General features: G+C 28.2%; 1 protein-coding gene across 1 annotated transcript; it reads right to left on the bottom strand.

Annotated features, from left to right (window-relative positions):
- Positions 1-1,864: 1,864 nt before the first annotated feature.
- Positions 1,865-17,016, bottom strand: LOC112599674 (fatty acid synthase-like). The gene is made up of 28 exons (XM_025346688.1): positions 16,690-17,016; positions 14,989-15,141; positions 14,718-14,891; positions 14,048-14,248; positions 13,378-13,616; positions 12,402-12,824; positions 11,763-11,888; positions 11,420-11,650; positions 10,743-10,932; positions 9,742-9,971; positions 9,508-9,645; positions 9,000-9,425; positions 8,638-8,746; positions 8,319-8,561; positions 8,076-8,240; positions 7,839-7,993; positions 7,602-7,751; positions 7,217-7,507; positions 6,944-7,137; positions 6,611-6,847; positions 5,493-5,616; positions 5,209-5,385; positions 4,945-5,124; positions 4,044-4,569; positions 3,686-3,939; positions 3,354-3,599; positions 3,036-3,252; positions 1,865-2,178 (listed from the first exon to the last, which is right to left on the bottom strand). Exons 1-28 carry the CDS (start codon positions 16,862-16,864, stop codon positions 1,994-1,996), a joined length of 6,159 nt encoding a protein of 2,052 aa, XP_025202473.1. The 5' UTR covers positions 16,865-17,016; the 3' UTR covers positions 1,865-1,993.
- Positions 17,017-25,049: the final 8,033 nt, after the last annotated feature.

Raw genomic sequence — 25,049 nt, 5'->3', positions numbered from 1 at the left:
CAATTATCTTTTTGCCAGAACTTGTATAATATGTACTTACATGTTTAATTAATTAACATTATTGTTATTTACGTTTAAAAAAAAAAAAAGTTTACAAAACGGTGATAGATACATCATTTTAATTTTTAATCATATCTTAAAATTAGTTAATATATTATAATATGTACATGTATACAAAAAACGCAGTTGGTTAAGTTAGGTTTAAGCAAAATACATTTTTTATACAATTCAATTTACAGTTCAATTTTTTTTTTCAATTAGTATTGACCAATTTATTATTATTCATTTGCTTGTTATGAACACAAATTATTTCTACAATATTGTTATAGTATTTGTCAATGAATAAAAATTCAAATAATAAATATATTCTCTGCATAGTACATGGCGTTTTTATTTTTTATAATAATAAAGAAGTAATTTTAACAAGAATTTGATTAAAATATGTTTTTGATTTTTATTTAGATAGTATACATTTAACGTATTTTTTTTATTTTATAATTTTAAAGCGTATTTTTCAATGCTTAAGACGAATAAATAACTGCTTAAGTAACTAACCGCTAAACTTAATAATAATAACGATGAAGAGTATACATATCCCCTTGGTTATTTTTAATATTTTTATTTTATATAAACTCCAGTTTTAAATTTTGTAAATTTAAATTCTTATAAATTCTTTCTTTGTACAATACTATTTCTTACATTAATGACTGCATTTTATTTCAAGAAGATTTAAAAAGACTATCCATATGGTGTACTAATAATTATCTAAACCTAAATGCTTTAAAGTCTCATTTCATAGAAATAAATCTTAAATTACATTTAAATATTTTATTGATAAAAATACGTTGCCTAACTATATGATAATTTAAAGTATCTTGGCGTCACATTTCAAATAAACCTTCAATTTTCTACCCATATTGATTAGATTAGTCTTAAAGCTATATTAAGATTCTTGGATTTTTATATAGGTCTATAAAATGGTTGGATGTTATAAACTGTCTCAGGGTTCTTTTTTGTACCTTGGTACGTTTTATTTTGAAATATGGACCCATTATATGGAATCCTATTACGATATCTTTTGTAGAAAAGCAGAACGTGTACCTATGAAGGAAATTTTTTCATTTTATAGAATACAAAATAAAGTCAACAAAGACTATTGATGACACTTTAGTTCAGAACTTAAAATTAAATTTAAAACTTAATTCTCTTTTAGCCTATCACAAGATATCGAATATCCTTCTTATATAAATTAGTTAATTGTATCACCTCTTGCCCACCACTTCATGAATTTATTTCGTTTCACGCACTGCAATAAAATACTCGTTTATACCCAACATTCCATTTTAAAATGCAACGCTCAAACTTCGGACAAAGTATGATGGAATCCTGTCATTAGGAAATATTCATTTATTTCCATCTTTTATATAAGTCTTATTTTTACTTTTTTTTCAATAATTTGTCAGATCTAAAATTGCATTATTTAAATCACTAATATATCTAAATAATAATAATGAAATTTTACTTGTTATTTTTTATCTTATGTAACATGTCTGTATACGTCTACCTTGCTTTTAAACTTATTTTTGCAATACGTAATTTTGTTAAATATATTGTTACAAATCTGTACTTGTGCAGAACTTTATTTAAAAATAAATAAAGTGCAGACGTTTATTTAAAAATAAATAAATAAATAAAAATGAATTTGAGTATTATACTTATATCACTAGCAAACTTATCTTCAGCATCTTATCTTTCAAAATGTCTGTAAAATATATTTTGATTTGTATTTTAAGACTCAATTATAATTATTATTGTACTCGTAATGGGGCTATAATAATTAAAATGGTAATAAAAAAAAACGTAATTTCTATTACTAATTTGCATTTGGTTTATTTAAAAGTTTATAGCATTACACAGGCGGCTCAAGTAAATAAAGTACAATTAATAAAATCCAAGTCTAACAACACTATAGTTATATTATATGCACTGTATTTCAGGCAAGTAATTCGATGAACTTAGCTCGGAGAGCTGGGAACGTCATTTTTCTCAGTTCTTCTACTTCGATGTTTATGTTGGCTTGTTGTCTGATGGCTTCTTGGATGCGTGGTGCGATTAACGTGTCCAGACCGAGTTGAGCGAGATTATAGGTTTGTTCAATGTCGGATAGCTTCTTGAAACCTGTGGACGAAATACAACATAAATATAATAATATGATAGATTAATGCATAGTTCAAGATAGATAATCAATTTATTATCCGCTTGAACCAAAATCAATCATTTTTTAAATTTTTACAAAAACAAGCAGGGTTTTAAAATCAATATTAATTGAACTTGGATTTTCAGTTTTGAATTTTTCACATGATTTCTGTTTTTAGTACCATATTCTAATATCAATTATTATAACTTAAATATTAAAAAAATATATTTAAAATTATTAAAATAATTTAAAATTTTGTTTTTCTTTTAAATACATTTATTATTAATTATCGAATTTTATTTACTTCCTCTAAATTCTTTGTGAAATATGTTGAAATATTTTAGTGATACTAATATTAGTATTTAATAACAATAATATATACAACAATGCGTATGATCAGTGGCTTGAGGACAATTTTAATGAAACAATGCATTTGTATTAGTGGTTCCAAAATATTCAGTTATTAAAGCTAATACTGATACTTCGTGTTAGTTCATTATAAATTTTAAATAAAGTAATTTATTGTTTAAGTTAATATAAACGAACTATAAACTAAAATGTTTGTTTACCCCGATAGTTGAAACTTTATCAAGATACCTGGTTTACATAATGTTCTTAGATCAAATTGTATGTGTAACTAGCAACTACTGAAATGAATTATCGGTTTTAACCTGTTATTATTGAATTTTCAAATTCAAATTTTGTCGAGTACAAGTATTTAACAATAACTTAATTTTCCGTTATTTCAGGTATTAAAGTTGTGACCGTTTTGAGCATTGTTTTTGGGACGTCGGGTTGTTCATATTTAAATCCTTTAAAATAAACTATAAAATATTACCGAAAATCCTGGCAATTGTCGACAACAATGGAGTCGCAGCATCTAATTCTTCAGAATTCGGACCGTTGAATTTCGAGTACGACACGACAGTTGAGTTTAGTGGCTGTTTAACGATTTCATCTAAAACGTTCAACGCTGAAACGATCGACGATGGTTTGAAGTTTGGACTGTTGAACGCGTTCGAACTACCTTCGATCGCGCCGTATTCTATGACCGCCTAAAAACAAAAAAGCAATGTTCGTAAAAATATTTATTTTTTTTTTAAATCTATCAAACCAAAAACGAAAAATATCATATTTTATAGTCAGTAACACTCACTGTCGGGTAGCCCGAAATTTTACGGACTTCAGCAACTCTAAATACATCTGCGTTTGCAAAAACGTAGTCGGATTTGGCTTTAGCTCCTCTTGATGCGACGGCCGGAGCAAGTACAACAAATGATTCAAGTTGGGGAATTAATCTCCTACTCAATGTGTCCAAATTAGCAACTGCTTCGGATACGGCCTTTTTCGTCGCTGCGAAATCCTTTTCGCTCAGCGATTGCAAGTATTTGGTCTCCGGAGCCTGTCCACGTACACGTAGAATTACTTTTACAATTACGGAGATATTTCCAATCGTACCTAATGTTTAAAAATTCAAAAAGTACTCACAGTGGTTATGTAGAAAATACCACAGACTGTTCCGAGGGAAACAGCTTCTTTAAGTACGTCTTCAGCGCCTTTCACTGTTGACGGGTCAGCAAATGACAGGATTACGTTAACGTTCTTGTTCTTCAATCGTTTCAAGGTGAGGGTCTTGTATCCGGACTGAGGTTTGTTGTTCATTTTCGACACTAAAACAAATTTGCGGGCTCCTCTGTGTGCTAGATGTTGGATCAATTCCAAGCTCAAACTGTCTTCGTCACCTACATGATGACAACAATATAAAAAAATGTTAAAAGTTAAAATGTTTTCTTTCCATTTAAAAAAAAAAAAACATTAAACCGTTAAGGACCATAAAAAAACTCACCACTAACGACAAAAACTTTTTCGGGTGTGTAGAACAATTTGGGGGACGCAGCAACGGTTATCTTGGTTGAAGGTACGTTCACCTTATCTTCTTCTTCACGGATTTTAATTACAATTCTTCCCAAATTGTTGCTGCAATTTGCATTATACTTAAACGCTTCGGCTACCTGACTTGCAGGGAAAACGACGGTTTCAAGCGGTTGTACTTTGTTGTTTCGGATGCCTTGTTCTACCAGTCTTTGGATATATTGAATTTCAGATGGTGAAAATTGAATGGTACTGAACGAAATCTTGCTATATGTTATGCTCTTCAGGTTTCCAGACACCCCCAATGAATCGGATATAGGTGCGAAAACTTCGAAGTCCACCAGGCGACCGTACTCGGCCAACGAATTAACGAATTCTTGCCGTTTGTCGTACGCAGAATAAGTATCGAAAATCAGATCGACTCCTTGGCCTTCCGTCTGCTCCAATAAATGTTGCTCAAAACTACCACTGGCCAGGTCGGCAAAACTGGCATTGTTCAACTGTACGATCGCACAATTAAAAAAAAAATAATAATAATATAAAATCAATGGCAAATTTAGGAGATTTGGTACCCTTAATTTTTGTATTATTTTTCAAACCAAAAAAAATATATAGGTATATTTATGTAATATGTAATACTTGGGCTACATTTTTACGCTTTAAAAATGAGTATACAGCTTAAAAATATTAATAATCATTATTATATTATTGTATTTTCTATGAACATTTTTAAATATTGTTTTCATATTCATATGATCAATTTTTTTTTTCTTAATAAGCTACTAAGCCCCCGTGCCGCATTGCCAACCTCTACCTAAATCTAGCACTAAAAACAATACCATTTGATATAATAGGAAATATTCTTTAAGACATACTTGCGGGAATCTTGTTTTCAAGTACTCTACTTGATCCTTATTGAATACTCCTACGTACGGGATGGCTCCCAGCTCGAGAGCCACGGAGATAGCGGCTGTGCTTATCCCACTAGCGCCAGCGTGCACGTACACGGATTCACCTGATTGGACGTTTCCTCGAACGACTAACGCATAGTAGGCCTAAACGAAATAAACGAAGTCGTTACGTAAAACTTAATAAAAACTAAAATGATAATAATCGAAAAACATCGCTGCAATACTTACAAGGCTGTAAGTTCTCGGTACGGTACAAGCTGCTTCCATGGACCATGAGTCAGGCACTTCCCAGACGAGATCTTTACGTGCTAAGACTGACGTGGCCAAAGCCCCACCGGACACCAAACCGATTACTTTCTTACCATTGGCATTACGTCCAGCGAACTCCATGCCGAGGTAGCTACCCTGAAATAATTCAATGTAATGTTAACATCAGCGAAATCTAGTCTTGTATCGATATTACACATGTGTACGAGAATGTGACGATTAGTTATTGCAATGCGACCTCTTACTTGTTGTGCTATATCTTCGGAAATTCCGTTACTCTGAATTGTGCCTTTTACCATTTTGACGTCCAAACCATTGAGAGGAACGCAATACGGGTAATATAAATCATAATCCGGATTTTCTTTAGGGCTGACGAGTAATAAAATATAACTTATTAGTAACTCAAGTAAAATATTTTACATTATATAATTCAAATACTTTATATATAATTATAATACATAATATAAATAATGAATATTCAGATACTTATAAAAAATAGCAATTCACGTTTGCAAATACTTTGGAATAACGGTAACAAACATTCGGAACATTAAATAACGAGCATTCTGACTATTCTTTTTAAAATACATTTTCATTTAATTATATTACCATATGAATTTAACACATTTATAAAATTAAAGTATAAGTTGTAAATTGTATTCTTTGGTAAGTTTAATACTTGAATAATTTTTTTTATTAGAGAAATTTTGTTATAATATGACTCAATTCGTAATGATGTCGATGTTTTTTTTTTTTTTATATAGCCTGCAAATGTTTTAGGATAAAAGCTTTGAATATATATGTATACAGTAAAACTTGCTTAAGATCCTTCCACTTAAAACACTTTTCCGTATAAGACGCTTTCCCGCTTAAAACGTTCTAAATAACGGGTCCCTTAAAAAACGTCTTAAGCGAGTTTTACTGTATATTCAAACCAATATCTTATAGTTTATATATGCTCAGCTTTAATTAATTTAAATGAAGTATAAAATATTTTATAATTGGTTATTCAGATAATTTTTATAATGTATTGTGTTGAAGAACTTGCTTATTAAAATTAATATAAATAAATAAATATAATATATATGATTCTTTTAAATAAAAGTTTATGAATAATATGAAAATATTCTTGTTTCAGTGACAGTACTAAAAATTATACAAATATTTACATTTTTTTTTTTTTTTTTTTTATCAAGATATAAATACTTCTGGAAAGTTTTCTAATTATACTAATTAATAGTATTTTATAAGTATAGTTAGTTTCTGAATAGATAAATATAGAACAAATTTAATTTAAAGTAATATAAAAAACTATATACATAATAATATATATATATATATATGTATATGTATAAAAACTCACTTGAAAGTTGATAGTTTTCCTTCTATATATTGTAAACTATTAACATCACCAGCTTTTGTGGTGTTTATGTAAGCATGTTCTACCTGAACTTTAGTTTTTTTGTACGGAACGAACGCGCATGTTCCCCAAACACCGCCCAAAAGCATGTTGACAGCTAGTCCTTTCCTAAGTTGTTCTTGATATAACGGAAGTGACACGGAAAACAAGGGTGCTTTGTTGTCTTTAATTGACACACATCTAACAATAATATAATAATATGATCACAACTATTATTTATTGCGGTCATGCGATTTTAATAATTTAAGCTGATATTAACGCGCAATTTCGACGTACTTGACAAATTTTCCATTTGGTTCTTGTCTCAAACCCTTTGTTAAACCTATAACTCCAGTGTTTTCCAAATTTTGACTGATCAAAAAGACATCTCGATTGTCATTTTTAGCGTTTTGAATGTTCTGTTTCAACAACTCGACCCAGGAGAATGAATTTCCAACAGTTAGTACAACTGGAGTGGGTGCGTCGGTATTCTAAAATTAAAAAAAAAAAAAACCATAATTGTTAATAGGTTTGTATCGATCAAAGCATTACACATGTGCATGAAATTACTTTTTTAAACAAAATATATAAATTTTGACCATCTGTATATTTTGCGACTACGTCTAATCCAACTTGTCTGAATTTTGAATCAAATTGATGTTCTATGGATAGCAAGAAACCTCCGTTTTGAACACCCGATAGTACGTTGTTCAGTAATTGTTTATTCTCAATTGCGCCGTTTGCTACGACGAAGAACGATTGTTTTTCCAAATCACTTGATGTCAAGTCTTGTTCATAATAAGTTATGAATTCCTCGGATTGGTATGGACTTACGTCTTTGGCATACACGTGAGCGTTGATCTACAACAAAATATACAAATTCATATGGGTTATGACATAAATAAAAAATTAAAAAAAGGTTTGGTATTATTTTATTTCAATAAATTGCTTTTACGTAGAACGAAGATTTTGCGTTGATAAGACTTAAAATTTTCGGAACTAAATGTTCTTGTTGTGATGAGGTTAATACTTCTGACACCTCAAAAGGTTCATAAGCATTTTCCAATACAATTTGTACGATATTCTTGAGTGGTTCATCAACTACCTGGTAAAATGTATAAAAAAAATTAATAATAAATGACTAAAAACAAATTTTAACTGAGAGAACAATAGTAATGAATTGTCTACGTACTTCGTCCGATACAAATGGCAAAAATACATAAGACTCTAAATCAAAGTCTTGTTGTAATTCTTTTCGGATGGGAACCAATGTAGACCTGATATCTCTAATCTCAACTCCGGCAGATTTAATCACGCCGATGTTTTCGTAAATACTGAATGACGTACCTGTTAACAAATAAACTCGTGTTATCATTGCATTTCGAAACAGTGCATTAACAACGATGTTTTGATTAATTGTTAATATTACTATTAGAAGACACAGATGCATGTTGTTTTTCTGGATAAATGCTTAACTTGAACAAGTATTTAATGGCGTAGTGATCTCTTGTGTCGAGTTTCAACAAGTGCAGTTGCAACAGTGATTCGATAAATGGTGCCCATTTTCCATCGAAAACGATACGTCCACAATTACCTATAACAATAATAATAATAATATTAATATTACATTACCATTGTATGAATAAGCTAATTATTAAATATTTCTTTATACCGTTGTCATTGGCCAAATTGATGCCTTGGAAACTTTTGCTATACTTATAACCTTTGCATGCAAGCTCTTGATAAACATCAGCGGTCGACAACTGGTCAACTTCGTATGATTTAATCTCTGGTAATTGTACTTGTTCATCGGATGTTTGAATATGAATGAAACCTGACACTACAACGGAATTGCTTTCTCTAATTTCAAATTCTCCACTACTCTCCAAAATGTTGATAGTAAAACAGAATTTTCCTAAAAGAAAAAAAATTTAAAATAACGTACAATTTAATCTATAATTATCAAAACTTGTTATATATAATAAACTTACCACTTTCTGGGATAGGTAATACTTTAAAGAATTGAACGTTATCGAACACAACAGGGACTTTTCCAGAAAACGACCGTTGTAATTTAGCAAAAGCGTCCCACACGAATGTCTAAAAAAACGTAAATATTGTTCAATATTAAATAAACCTCATATATTTCTTACATAATAAATGAATATTTTCAATTTTAATTCAATGAAAGAAAAAAATTAGTTGTTATTTTTACATTAAAAAATAATGCATTTATATATTTTTCAGTGTACCACATTTAATATTAATTTACCTATATGCATTGTATTGATTTCAAAATAAATTTAAAAAATCAAAAATATTTAAGTGTTAAACTACATAACAATTAACTTACGAGGTATGACGCGTACGGAAGGACTTCAACACCATCGATGTATGTTCCCCTGAGGTAGTTGTACCTTTCGCTATCGGTATCCACATTTAATATAACTTCACCCGATGATTTAACTTCGTTGTCGATAAAAGTGATCACTTCCCAATCGTCGGCATGATCCCATTCGACCAAATTCTGCAGCGATGGTGTGCCCTTGGATACGGGATAGTTAATTTGCGGGTACAGATTTTCTATTTTCGGATGCAATCCGGCGTTGTACAGATTTCCAATACTGGACAACAAATTCACTACCGTCGAATGATTTCTTCGCACCAGACCTACGTGCGTACATTTGGAACCGACACTCGGTTTCAGTATGGCTTGGAGGAGCGCGTGTGGAGCGATTTCAATGACCACAGAGTTGTCGGGTATGTGTTTCAACGCACTCTGAAACATGTTTAAAAATATAATATATATATGTATATTTAACGATCATTACGATTTTGATTTTTGCAATTTTCGCACTCACGTTGAACAAAACTGGAGATACTAAATTGTTTACGTGGTATGCCACAGATGAATATTGTGCCAACGGTTCGTCCCACCTGGATTCTGGAATAGACGTACTGATCCACTTAACTGACCTCATTATCGGTTTTGAAATAATCTGTTTTGTAATATATTGCGTTTATAAAATATTTAATCGTTTTAAATAGCTCCTTTTTTTTTTTTTTTTTGTTATTCAAACTATAAATTAACATACTCCTGCAACTTTTTCCTTAAATAATGGTCCTGCGGCAGCAATGTACCACGAATGGAATGCGATTCCAGAACTGTTGACTTCTCTTGCAAACACACCTTCAGATTTCAATTGGTCCACAAATTTTGCGATTGAATCCGGTGGTCCAGAAATCGTGACACCGTCTTCGCTGTTATGGCAAGCCACTGCGATGTCAGAAGGAACTCGAGCATTGGCCTCCTCCCAAGATAAACCTTAAATTTAACAAAATATTAATTAATTAAAAATGACACGTTTGTAAAAACAACTATGTTAATTTGAGCAGTGTGCACTAAAAAATGGATAAATTTAATATACATAACATTTTAAACTTTAAAATTAAAAAATATTCAAAAACTTCAATTTATAGTTTTTAAACGTGTAAAACTGAACTAAGTAAATGTGTTTAAATAAAATTATAAAATATAAATAAATCACTGAAAAAATGCTTAAAATAAAATGTTATTAATATCGCATAATATGTCGCTAATAATACTTTAAGCCTATTTTTCTGATTTTATTTGTTGATTCGTCGATCAGTAATTATTTTATTTAAGACTAATTTTTCTTCCGAAATAAAAATCAAATTATAATTGGAATTAACGTTTATAAAAAAAAAAAAAAAAAAAGGTATACGGATACTGATATTAATTACCGTGATCCAAAAAACCCAATACATTATTAAACAAAATAAATGATGAAAAAAATTGTTTGTACATGTTTAATAGCAATAATGTAAAACAAATTTCAACCAAAATCAATTTCTTTTTCCATGTAACAAAAGATAAACACGCTAACACATTAAAATCACAACTTTTTAATGACATGAACATTTATTATTATTTTATTAAAGCACTAATTACGCATTATTTACCTTTTACCTAGTTTACTATTTGTTTTGTATACGTGTTATCAATAAAAGTTACTATTTAAAAAACGTTTCTACACACAAAACTAGAAAACTTCTAAGTTGAATAATGACATACCGACTGCCGCCATAGCTCCAGGGGCCAAGTTTAGATCTAAAAGACTGCGACCTCTCCAGTAGGCGACGATAATGGTCTGTTCAGCTGTCAACGTTCCGTCAGCATATGCGCAAGCCAATTCTCCAACCGAGTGTCCCACGATTCCGTCGGGTGTGATACCGACAGTGGTGAGCACATCGACCAAAGCGATCTATTGAAAGAAAACATTAATTAATCGCGTGGTCACGCGTTATGTAAAAATAAATCTACAAACTATAGAGGATAGTATAAATCTTGCCGTTAATACAAAATATAGCAACAAATAACATAAATAACAATTTCCGATTAACAAACGTCTATAGGTCCAATAAATCCAATAGTAATTTCGTCCAATATCGATTCCCATTTCAACGGGATATATCGTCTGACATATGTTTAGTTCGTCCAATCAGTATCAATAAAATATCTCAAGTCAATTCGTTATATAATATTTACATTTTCCATAATACGAATCGTACAACACACGGCTTATGTGGAACAAGTATTTAAATTTTCAAGTTAAAATCACATTTACCTTAATGGTATTTTTAATATTGCATTTTATAATATAGGTACTTTCTACGTAAACGCATTAAGTTTTTGGACGAAATCATGGTTGGACCTATGACATCGAATCTAATATATTGAAACCTTCGTACCTGTATGGCAGCGATTCCGACAAACGAATTCAATACGTTGTCAAAGATTGTCTTGTCGTTTGAGTTGAAAATAGCGTAAAGGTCTAACCCAAGATTTTTCAGCGTATTGGCGCTCTTGTCGATCGACTCACGGAACGGTGGCAGAGCCAACAGGTCGCGGCCCATGCCAGTCCATTGACTTCCCATACCGGAGAATACGTACCACACTTGGCGTTTGCCCACTCCAAGGACCTGATGACAGAATCGACGGTCGTTTTTAATTTTTATTAACACACAACCTATACGTACCCGACCACAGCCATTGTCGGCGCAATCAAAATAGTAATGATAACGATTTACTCACCGCTGTTTCGCGGGCATCTTTCTCATCGAGAATGCTGTACCCCCTGTAAATGTGGCCCGGAATGTTTTGACTATGAACTCCGTACAATAGACCGTAAAACTCGGGATCTCTGGGCATGCCTTCGACCTATGATAGCAAAAATTAATTTGATCATAAATTCTATCGAAAAAATATTATCGATCGGTTCGAGACTTGTAGTGCCGAAAATCATTCAGATACGCGCTTACCAGAGTTGTGCAAAATTTTATCTAGATAATTATTCGAATAAAATATTATTTGAATAAATTTCAAAGATAGTTATTCGAATAATTTTCGGTTTTTATTTATTTATTTACATTTTTGTAATGATTACATGAATAACTTTCTTTGAAATTTAGTCGAATAGTTTTTTTAATCGAACAACTGTAAAAAAATCATTTGAATAAAATGTTATCTAAATAATCAACTAGATAAAATTGCATTCAAATAACGCCCTACTCTGACGTTTCAGATTTTTACACCGATTAATATTTAATAAATTGTGAAGCATCTTTTGTTAAACAACAATCCTCGTTTCATATGATCTGAACAAATTTATGCATCGCGATCACTATAAAGCCCCGAACATCGAGTTTAAGTACAACTGTACAAAATTCTCACCGTATTTAACAGATAATTGATCGCACTTTCGGTTCTCGCAGATCCAACCACCAAGCGGGGAATGGAATCCTGGGGTTTTGGTTGCTTTTGCTTCTCGTTGGCCTTTAGCAAAGCGTGAGCATTATGTCCACCGACACCTACTGCGTTCACGGCTGCGTACTTTCCTTTCCACGGCAAAGATTTGTTGACGACAAGCAACCGACCGTCTTTCAAGGCCGGAACCCGAGGATTTGGGGCCTTGTAGTGAAGCGTCGGTGGAATTTCTTGACGTTCCATGGCCAACACGGTTTTTACGATACCGCAAATTCCGGAAGCCGGTTCACTATCACCCATGTTCGATTTCACGGATCCGATCAACAGTGGTTTGGTGCGATCTTTGCAGTACACTTCAGTGACAGCATTGAGTTCTTGAGCATCGCCTAACTAAAATGTCAACAAAAACAAAATGTGCATCAGCTTTCAGTCTCTCGCAAGTTAATGATTTGAAACTATACACGCATTATATTACATTTTAGCAGCAAGTAAATATGTCGATTACCAGAACAATTATTATAGTACCTTACAACACTATTTCGTAACGTAGTATGTGTTTTTAATTTTTTTAAATAATCGGTTTATTTTAGAAATCGCATTTAAAAACATCGTGAACAAATCAAAAAGCTCTAATTATTGTAAAATATTTTAATAAATGTATTATTATCCCAAGTAAAAGTCAGAATTATGTCGTCCGTTTAAATACCATTGAACGGAGGTGTGAAAGATTGACTCGTTTAAAATTTGGCAGGCCTAATTGAAATCTTCGATATACATGTCATTGGCACCGCATTTAAACGAAATTTATTAAAATCTAATATTTGAACCGAATGTGGATAACTTTTTTTTTTTTGAAGGGGAGAGTGAAATACCTATTTCTAAAAACCGAGTGTAACAAATAATATGGTGTGTATTATATGCGTATTAAGACAAATAAAGGTACCTGGTCGCCGCAAGCACTGCTCTCAATGTAGTCGACATCGGTGGGATTGATTTTGGCGATGTCCAAGGCTTCACGGAATAGTTCGATCTGTTGCGTGTTGGATGGATAAATAGCTCCTTCTAGACGGAAACCCTCGGTGTTGGTACGCGCACTCACGGCAGTAGCGTACACCCGTTTAGCATTTTTGGCGTGCTGCAAATACGCGATGACAACGGCATCGGAACGCGCAGTTCCTTGGCCTAAAACAAATAAAATTGTCGTATTACTATATTATTGTTTTTAAAATAATTAAAGAACTTTTAAACATTTTATTAAAAATTTGAAACTCTAAATTTCTAATACTACGCGTAGTTGTAAGTATAATAATATGCTGTAAAATGTGGAGTAATGAAAATTCAAAAAACATTTTTATAAAAACTTGAATTGTAATAATAGACCAATATTTTTTTTTCATGTCTAATAATATTAATATTTTTATGTTGAGCCAATTTTAATATACTAGCTATGTTAATTGAAAAATTCGATTTTCTAGTGATCACGAAAGAAAATTGTGTAGAATCAGCGTCTCCTATAAACCCAGTCCCGAGCCTTTATTTTTCATACGCGTCAAATTTGTTCGTCATATAATTTTTAAGCAAATACGAGAACACAGTAACAATTAAAATAGTACCTGAGACATCAAAAGGCCTGCTCTTGCCATCTGGTGACACGCCGTTCATCTTCTGCAACATGACTGACAACACAGGGTTGAGCAATAACGAACACCCGGCGACTACTACACCGTCTACTACTCCGGTCTTAAGCATTCTATACGCATGTTCGAAAGCCACCAAACTACCTGAAGATCCAGAATCAAGGGCATAACTGGGTCCTATAAAGGCATACAACAAATCAATCTAATATACTCGTAAGGTAGGGCCCTTAAAATATTCTTGTTTAAAGCTATTTTTGAACGGTACGTCCAGGAATAACACCGTGAAAAATTTAACATGACGTGTTTTATAATAGGTGTTGCATAATTTTTTTTTTAATAATTGATTAAAACATGTGATCAGTAAATGATTGTACGATAAACGAATACACAATGTATGTTATTTAAAAATATATTATTTTAATTAAAATTAATATTTTTAATTTAAATAACTGTTTACATATGAATTCGCATTAAAACGATCAGTTTTTCTGTTTACCTTCATAAATATATATAAATATAAATAATATTATACAAAGAAAGGCATTTGTATACGAGAATTCATTTTTATATTCTCAACAAAAAACATACACAAAGTTACAAAATTAAATAAGTATCATATTATAATAGTTTGATAATATTTTACTACCTTTCAAATCGAACGAATATGAAATACGATTTGGAAACATAGTTCTGGTAACACCCAAAAATTCGTAACCATTTACTCTAGTGGGATCTGCAGACCACCAATCGGCATAATCGTTGTTCGTCGTAGCCACAACCACTGCGGTGTTCGATCCCCTCAAAGATGTCGGATTCACACCTGCCGAATTATTTATTAATATTATAAGTATTGTATTTTATAAAAACGGATTAAATGGATTAATACAGTTTTATAATAATACAATATATTTGCTTACCAGCATCGACAAATGCTTCGTATGTACTCTCCAACATGCAGCGTATCTGTGGGTCCAACCTTTCGGCCAATTTTGGATGTACATTGAAAAATGTCGAATCGAATTTCGTCAAATTATTCAAGACTCCAATTTTAGTTACTGCACCGCAAATACCTAAAATAAACACGATGTTGGTAATATAATTTTTTTTAAATATGTATTTAAAATTGTTATTAATAATTTCATTAGCTTATTATAATTATATAGAAATAAAATCTATCAGACAAATTAATCTACATAATTCAAAAACAACAATCTGTATACTATTATCAAATCGAATTTATATAATATTAAACATACTATTTACCAATAAAAAAAAAAGTAATATATCCCTATCTAAATCAATTCTATACCACTTCAGTATAATATATAGATTAATCAATAAATCGTACAATAAAATAAATAATTTTAAAAATATAAATAATTTATAATTTATAAATATTTCTAATATTGTAATAAGTTCGAAAAACTACTGAAGAGTATTTTATTCAAATGTTTTGTTTTTGTCTTACAAACTTACCACATAGTAAATAACAAATTTTACATGTAGATTAATATATTATTATTCTACTTAATTCATTATTTTTTTTTTTTTTTTAATTATAATTAATTAGTATTTTATACAATTTAAAAGTGAAATTATTATAAAAGGTATACTAAAGACATATTTATATGTTTGCCAGACTTTAACATGGTTTGTTTTTCTTCATACTAGCAACATTTTTTTATTTAATTTTTACAGAGATTTTTTCAAAAATATTATTATTGCTAACTCACAAAACAAATGCGATTGAATGAAATAGAATATAAAACACGCAAATGTTTCATTAATATTTTGCAAATAATTTTCTTCATACGTTTTGAAATCTATATATTATTTATTATATTTTCTAAGTCTTAAAATTAAAAATAGAATTATAATCTATCATTTTGTCTGATACTCTGATTTATTATCTATATTTAATACTTGTGTTGAAACTATAAACGAGAAAGTTCTTTGTGTCTTAGGATTCATCAAACATATCTGCCGTAAATTTAATGGCCCGTTGTGCTAACAATTATTTTATTAGACACTTGTGAGATAAGATAATTTTTTTAATAAAATTGGTACGGTACCTATTATCCTATTATGAAATACTAATCAAATATGTCTATAATTAATTAACTGTAAAAAGATTCGAAAAGGTTTTCAACGCTTTTAAATTTATAAAATCAACATTTACCAATATTTACCATAACATGATTAAGCTGTCAATTTTTTTGGTTTTAAGTCAATAAAAATCAGGCGGTTAGAATTTAAAATTATTTTGTAATCAAGAATGAAGCTTTCAGCGGATCATAATCGTATGATATCCTCTTATTTCCTTACAATAAATAACTAAAACCATTTATATAATAGTCTGGTGTACTCTCTACTTGGTGTGTAAATAAAATTATAAATTTCAATTTTTGGTTAAAAGTTTGCATAGTAAGAGTACCTATATAATTTAAATGATATATTTTTCTTCATATTAAAATGTAATATTTTGCTGTTCATACTTAATTATTTATATAAATACTGTTATAATAATAATAATAATTATTATTATTAATTATAATGCAAGTATTATAAGCAGAATAATTACTTGCACTATCGAATTCACGATGCATATAATAACTTACCCTCCGGCCACCTGTTCTGTTCTTTTTCAAGTATGTCAGTGCCGTCGAACAGTTTTTTTTTGAACTCTTCAAACGTATCGCAATTCGGGAAGCGACCAGAAATACCCGAAATGACGATATCATCGTCTTGGTAGTACTTTGGGCTGTTAGCGGTGGCGTCTGCGTTCGGAGCCATTATTCGCGTTCGTGCAGTAAAAACAACGGAAACAATCGAATATTGACAACTCGAGAATAAACCACGTACGGTTTACAGTTGGATTTCCTATATCGGCTGGTACGTCGGTGTATATATTATCACACAGTGACAAGCTACTAGAAATCGAAATAACGTAGAGCGATGCATTTAAATACCACCTGGGAAACGGATGAAGAACATATTTTGTTATTCAATACGTTCCATTTTTTTCGTAGATATCGTGGGTTTTTTTTTTTTATATTTTTTTTTTAGTTACCTAATTGACAGCCACTGATAAACCGTGTTAACGGTCATGTATAGTTTCATCATCTATAAAGGTATGATATGCTATCTTATAGTGTGTTACTAAAGTTATATGACCACAGATTAAAAGCGATGACATTATAATAATATACTGTAATAATAATATTTTATTCTTAAAATGTCATACGGGATTAATGGTCAAGTATACATCTCACGGTTAAACTACGTAATTTTTTAATGTTTTATACCCAAAACATTTTTCAATGTCAGTTAATACCATATATTAACTAAAATTAAAAACCATCATTATAATATATACTTTTTTTATTCCGATATTAAAATGCGTGAATATAAAGTTGATAAAATTCATATAAAAATATATTAAATCATTAAATTAATTTACAAAATAAAATGGGTTGTATTCATCGAGTTTTCTTATAAAAAAATAATACTCTCTGAAGATGGATAAAAAATAAATGTTGTTAAATGACAAAATTATAATTGACTATGACTTCGTATTGTATTTTTTTATACGAGAGATACGTTTGAATGTAAATACAAAATAATTTTACAGGAGTATGTGAAGTTGAAATTTTAACGAAAATGCATTCGTAAAAAAGTAATTTTCTTAAACAAATGAAAGGAGATCCTTGAATAGTTTTACAAATTTTTATAATGCCATTTTCTATACGAGGTGTAATTTTTAAAATATTTTGACTTTTTTGAGCTGTTTTTAGACATTTGACAATTTCAATTATTTTTTTCTTCTATAAATACAGATAAAAAAAAATGTTTGATTAACAAGTAAAAAAGCTTGAAAATTTATTTATTTTACTTTTTATTTTTTTTAAATTATTATAGCTATTTAAAAATAATAAAGATGCAAAGGCACGGTTAATTTTTATAAGCTTTTGAAATTCAATTTTAGATAAAATTCGTCAAAAACACGATTATATGCAAATTATCTTAAAATTAAAAATATGTTATATTTATAATTTTTATAATTAAATCTTAAAAATATATTAAATAATTCTCGATAATAAAATTACACTGAAACTAAAATATCTAAAGAATATATAAATACGATTTTTTTTATAGCCTTTCAAAATTCAAATTTGAACATAATTAGATACATACAAGTAAATAAAAATTTTAATTATTTTGTTGTAATTCAAAAATATTTTTGGCTGAGACTTTATATTTATATACATTATTATTTTCTATACACACTATAACTTCTAAAAATACTTAGATTAATTTCATACTATTACTTTTTACCACGAAACTACACACTTAAAAATAAATAATATAAAATTCGATTTCTGCATAACTTATAATAAAATAAATTATTACTGTAATAACAATATAAATAATACATCATAATATAATATACATAGTAATATAGGGTAGTTTCTGATGGAAAAACTGGATCCAGTTGATACTTTGGAGGATGAAAATTCTACATACTTTTCAAAATAACCGAAAAAATAAAAATAATAATTTTTACGCAGAACTTGACAATCATTTATTACGTAATTCAAAAACAAATAATCGTAAAAAATACTTGGAAATTTTACCAAATATTTACATTATTATTTTTTACATAAAATATTATTTTTAAATAATTCTATAAAAGCTATTTATTATTTTTTTTTTTTTATAAATAACATATTGATTTAATCAATAAATATTATATAAATAGATTTAATTAAGTTTGGAAATTTAATACGAAATTTTTCATAGATTGTTATTACAGTTATTTATAACTATTGTTAAAGATATAAAACAACGGTTTTTTTTCATAAGAATTTGAAGTTTAAATTTAGACAAAATTCAAAATTCGTCATTCGTTAATCAAGAAATTTTACAAAATATTTTGTAATGAACAATTTATAAAACGTTTAACTTTTATAGCCAAAACTTAAAATTTTAATACCATGATGCTCATAAATAAACCAAAAAATGTTTTCTTTTTTTTATCATAATTTATGTTATTAGCTAGCAAGAAAATATGATGATGGATTTATAGTTTTTTTGATTTCAGAACAATATGAAAAGAATACCATCTAATTATGGAACTCAGCGTAGGAAAAATATATATTAAAAAATAATTATTCTATACTTTTTAGTTTTAGGAAGAAATAAAATATTTTAACAAAGAATGAATATTTGAGTTACTCTTTTGTAAATTAAAAATAATATTCTTGGGTACTTGAAACTTTAAATTCGAATTCTTATATTTTATTTATACAATTATATTTTTAAATACAATATAAATATAAATATATCGTAAAATATACTTAGTTATTTAGGCTGCCAGTTAATTTCCTCTCAGAACCGTATTTTGTATGCAATTATTTATCATTGAACTAAATATTACACAATGATAAGGTACACGTGATACTAACAATATTATAGCAGAGTGGTTACTTATACTTTTTCTCTATTTTTATTAAGTAATGAATTTATTGAGATTTTAACTTTAAAAATTTTTAAGTATACCTAAAAATCGTATTTTAAAATTTTTAATATTATTTTACTTAAAAAAAAAAAAAAAAATGTTTTTTTGGAGGTAACTTTCTATGTGGTTTGAAATGAAAAAATTATAACCTCCCAAAATGATGGTTCTTTAATTCGCTTATCTACAAACTTAAAATACTCCTAACTATGTAATTACTCGTCTTAAGTAAGTTTGATTTCTATGTATTAAAACTCTAGAAAAAATTCTAAAAAGAAATAACAAAAACAATAAATAATAAGAAAAAAAATTATTTTCAAAAACTATATTATGTTTTCATAACGTTAAATTCAAGTAAAAATAAAAAAAAAAGTAGATAAGTGGATTTGAGCTTAATAACCGCTATTCTGTACATTAAACCATAAGCGTGCGCATGGGGTGAGCCGATTGAGCCCCGGCTCAACCGGAATCTTTTTAGAGGCATAATTAGATTTCAACCAGATACTAATACTAATAATGAATCAATATATTTATGGCTAGATTATATGAAGGCAAATAGTTACATGAAATCATTTAATAGATTTTTTTACTGTACTGAAATTATTCAATGTAATACCAGTTACAAGTTGTTCCTGCGAACGGGTATTTTCTAAATTAACAATAGTAAAAAATAACTTAAGGAGTACTATGCATCGAGACCGACTTAATAGTTGACTGTTGATGTTTACTGAACCAAAACTCAAAACTAACATCTATTATTAATATTGAAATGGCCATTGATGAATTCAAAAGTTTGAGAAATAGGAGTATTCATTTATAATTCTTTAACCTTACGTTAGGTGAGTCGAAATTTGTTATGTAGTTGAACGCGTAGAGGACAATTATCAACCATCAATACCTAAATTATTGACTAAAGTTATAAATATTTATCATTTAATGCTTCTTTTTGTCATTAAACGTCAAAATGTACATTATTTATTTATAATTATTATATAGTTTATGATTAGAATGATATAAATAGATCATTAAAATTTTTTTTATAGTACACAAATTTACATATATCTTTTAAATGGTCAAAATGAAAGGTACTATAGATATAACAAAAACGTAAATTGCATTCGATAAAAAAATCTAATTTTAAAATATACTGAGTAGCATCTGTCAACCGCGCGCTTAACGTAGAGTCTTAAAATTATCTCATAATTTACTTACCTATAAATTAAAAAAGCTATTTTGTAAAGTAAGATTATTATTGATATAAAATACATAATAGTTTAGTAATGATTTAAATGATATCAAAATAATTAACATATGGTTATTTATCGTTCAAATTGGAACTTAAAATATTTATAAAAATAATTGTCTTTGCACATTTTTTAGAATTTATGCTTTTAGTGTGAAGAACTTATAAAAAAATTTGTATACAATTTTTAAAGCATAGGAACAAAAAGAAAAGATTTTATGTATTTTTAAAAATAGTTCAAAACTTTAAACATTATAAATTATCATATTATGTGATAACTGACGTATGTCTACATAATTCACACACATTTCAAAAACATTCATAAATTTTAACAAATGTACACGCATGAAATTCTTTAATTATCTTCATGACATGTAATATAATTTTAAATATATGTAAATTTTAATACTTATAATCATTACTAATAAAAGTAATAGTCAGGCCCAGACTGAGAGGATATCAGCCTACTATTCTTAGTAAGCTGCTGGCGGTCCATAGGCTCATAGAGAACAATATTCAAAATTTAAACGATACAGTAAAACTGATTTCACTAACTAAATTTATTCATAACTTGTTTTATTTTAAATCAGCATCTTATATGTTTTTCAGTATTTATAATATTCATATATGCAATAAAACATTTTTATTGAAATACATCAATTATTATCAATTTATATTAATTTATATATAATATGTAGACATTTTAATTGTAGGTGAATCATAGCGTTTTTTGTAATAATTTACAGTTAAAACTAACAGTATTTATATGATTTGTTAATAAAATAATTAGATGCACACAAATATTTTCAAAATTATCTAAACATCAGAATGCGGATAAAATAATTATAAATAAAAAATATATATATAAATGAAATAAAACATTATATTATTATATTATAACGTATATTTATTAAAATATTTATAGCACGGAATCAATATCAGGAACTCAAAAATTATTTATTTATTTTTGTCCACGTTTTCACAATTATACCAAAAAATATTATCAATAATACCTCGTATTCACAATGTTGAATCCAGACACTTTTTCTGAGAGAGGGCTCACTCTTTTTTCATTAGTGAATGATGATACATTTAAGTACAGTGGATTCCGCTTAATGTGGGCACGTTGGGACCAGCCCTGTTTGCCCACATTAAGCGGTTGTCCATAAAAACCGAAATTAGTAAAAAAAAAAAAATTATAATAAAAAAAATATATTTGTATTATCATATAATTGAAAACAATTTTAAATAATTACTAGGTATATAAATAAAACTAAATACATATAATATATTGAATAAAATTAATCTTTGGATTTAGAAGGTATACAAAACGTTGTAATTTTTGGTTGTCTAAGCTGTTTAGTATGGATCTGGTTGACAAAATGGGCACACGCTTCAAGTTTATCAGATGGACTATTTTCGTTTCCCTCTTGCATGAAGAACTTCTGCAAGAAATCAATGCACTTTTTCGCCTCTCTTTGGCGAAATTTGTTTGTTTGAATGGTAATGATTTTTATTACTTTCGATAAACACAATCTCATAGATACGACGAAACCCGATTAAATTAGTCGTTTTTAAATACTTATGTGTATATTCTAACGCTATGATAAAAAAAAATTGCCCACATAAACCGAATCGAATGTCCATATTACGCGGTTTTATTAACATTGTTAATATACATTTGTATTGGGATCAGACATGTTTTCCCACAATAAGCGGAAGCCCATATTAATCGGTGGCTACATTAAGCGGAATTCACTGTATTATGAATTATACCTATTATTAGTTAATACAATTTACAATAAAGATATTTCAAATTTAGATAGAATTATAAAAAAATTAAGAAATAAATAATTTATTTTTAATTTTTTATAATCAATCTAAGGTCGTCACATATTAACAATTGTATTATTATTATTAATTACTATCCAGAAATTATAAATATTGAAAAAATCACAAAATAAATTAGAAACCTATTAATTATTAATTATTACTTTGTCGAAAGTAGTATTTTATCAGAGGTTGCAAAAGAATTTCGGGGATGGGGGGAATGCCTCCTGAAATTTACCTAAATTCAACACTGTAATTCTAGATAATAGGTAATAAGTTATTTGGGTCTGATACGAGTATATAACACCTAACACAATAGTATTTAAACATTTATAACTGGATGTTTAATTTTTATTATTCTGCACGGGCAATATTTTCTGTTAATTGTCCGTAATTATATATATATGTATTAAATTATTACATTTTAAAACATAGTTCTACGTCAGTAAATGTTATTAACTTATTATATTTTTTTCATACGACCTTTATAAAAAAAAAACCAGTGAAAGTTTGACGTAATCAGAAATATAAGAAAATTATATGGGCGAACATACAGCAATATCTAAACGACATTACATAACAGTATGTAATGAATATAATTTTAATTTGACGAATAAATTTTGTTTTTTTTTTACATATAAGTAACTATAATAAATAACCATATCGTCAGATAGATAATTAAAACCAGGCAGTGTTTCGTTTTAGACTTTGACTTAGTGATAGATATATTAATTTTACAATGATGTGTGTATTAATTTTGTTCAGTAATCGTCTTTAGAAGCAGCAAAAATGCTTAAATTATAAACTTATCTTTTCTGGTAGAAAAATTAATCTAGTTAGTGCAGTGAATGAAGAGAAGGTCATAAATAAAAAAAAAATCTAGTACTTATCTTAATAACTGGGAAATACAAAAAACTATGTGACTGCAATGGATGTGTTAAAATTGAATTAAATATAAGCGACGGCATACGTTAAACAGTTCTTAGTAGATATGGGCTATATTACTATGATAATAATTATATAATAACTACGACGTATATTTTAATAAATGATAATTATATTGCCATTAATAACATAAAAAAAAATTTAAATATCAATTTAGTAATTAATAATCCATTATATATCTAATAATTTTTTTTTACCTATTAATTCAATACTGACAATACTACACTGTAAAGAAGTACGAATAGGTTCATGTATAGATTTAAATTAATCTAAATATTTTGAAAATGCCATTGTAAAATTCATAATAAAACGTAAAGTTTTAAACTAAACGAATAATATTTTTGAATTATAACATTATAACTAACGTTATTATTTCTTATTTAAACATGTAATTTCGTTCAAATTTAAACTTCAAATGTCTAAAAAAAAAACATTTGGCACATATATATTAGCTTTAATATATTTTAATAGTTACCTATACTGATGATTTTTAAGGAACCTTATATAAAATGTTAAAGGCTTTTGACAGAGTGAGAAATTTTTCAACAAAAACAATTTTAAAAAAATTATAATTTCTCATGCCTATAAATAGCTTAAAAATAGTCAAAATATTTTAAACATTTTATCATATTGTATAAAATGCTAATAAAAATATTTATTGTAACTTTCAGGCATGTAATATTATTATACGCTAAAAAAAAAAATTGATTTTGTCAAAAAATGGTTTTGCGTAAATGAAATAATATTAATAAATAAAATTGAATCTTAACAATAATTATTTTCATATACAATTTTTTTTTTTTTTTTTTTACTTCATTTTAAAACAAACGATCTGTAATTATTACAATGCGATTCAAATGAATATATAAATTATATATTTAAAACGTGAGATATATGAGAAAAATTAGCCTCTCAACACAAACTTTATTTAGGGATTAGGTTAATTTTGATTAAAATAAAAACTATAAATTAAAGTTAGGACACCATTTTCTCCTTGAAATTTTAGCCTTTACAGTAATAATTTTTGAATTTAGCGCTGATATTAAAATATTTGAATGGTTTGTTAGTCGAGAATGGAAGCGTTTGTATACCTAGTATCTTTGTTGTTTTTTCTTCTACTGTGTTTATTTTTAAATAAGTATGAAGGATGTAATCTGAGATATATAATGAGACATTGGTAATTATAAGAAAAGTTATGTATAGAAAAATTTGAATTATATTATATATTATATATTAGAATTATTGGCCAACTCCATAATTGGATCCCGTATTTTCAGATAAGCATTAGTTATATAAAGGAGTGGTTTTATTCATATGATGAGTTTAGAATGTTTACTGAGTAAGAACAGAGAGATTTTCTCCTTGAGTTGAGAAGAATTCGTTTATTTTTAAATGGTATGCCCAACGTCGTTCTAGGATATAAGCTACAAATATCAATATTAATA

The sequence above is a fragment of the Melanaphis sacchari genome, unplaced genomic scaffold (assembly GCF_002803265.2).
Source record: "Melanaphis sacchari strain LSU unplaced genomic scaffold, SCAv2.0 Contig0_pilon_pilon, whole genome shotgun sequence".
In the NCBI taxonomy this organism is placed as follows: Eukaryota; Metazoa; Arthropoda; class Insecta; order Hemiptera; family Aphididae; genus Melanaphis; species Melanaphis sacchari.
The sequence above is the reverse complement of the archived record's forward strand: the minus strand, read 5'-3'. Positions and strand labels throughout refer to the sequence as shown.

Coding starts and splice junctions, on each gene's coding strand:
- LOC112599674 (XM_025346688.1), bottom strand. CDS start 16,864: ATGGCTCCGAACGCAGACGCCACCGCTAACAGCCCAAAGTACTACCAA. Junction 10,933..11,419: donor TCGGAATCGCTGCCATACAG/GTACGAAGGTTT, acceptor TTCTTTCAATAG/ATCGCTTTGGTCGATGTGCT. Junction 3,940..4,043: donor AAAAGTTTTTGTCGTTAGTG/GTGAGTTTTTTT, acceptor GTCATCATGTAG/GTGACGAAGACAGTTTGAGC.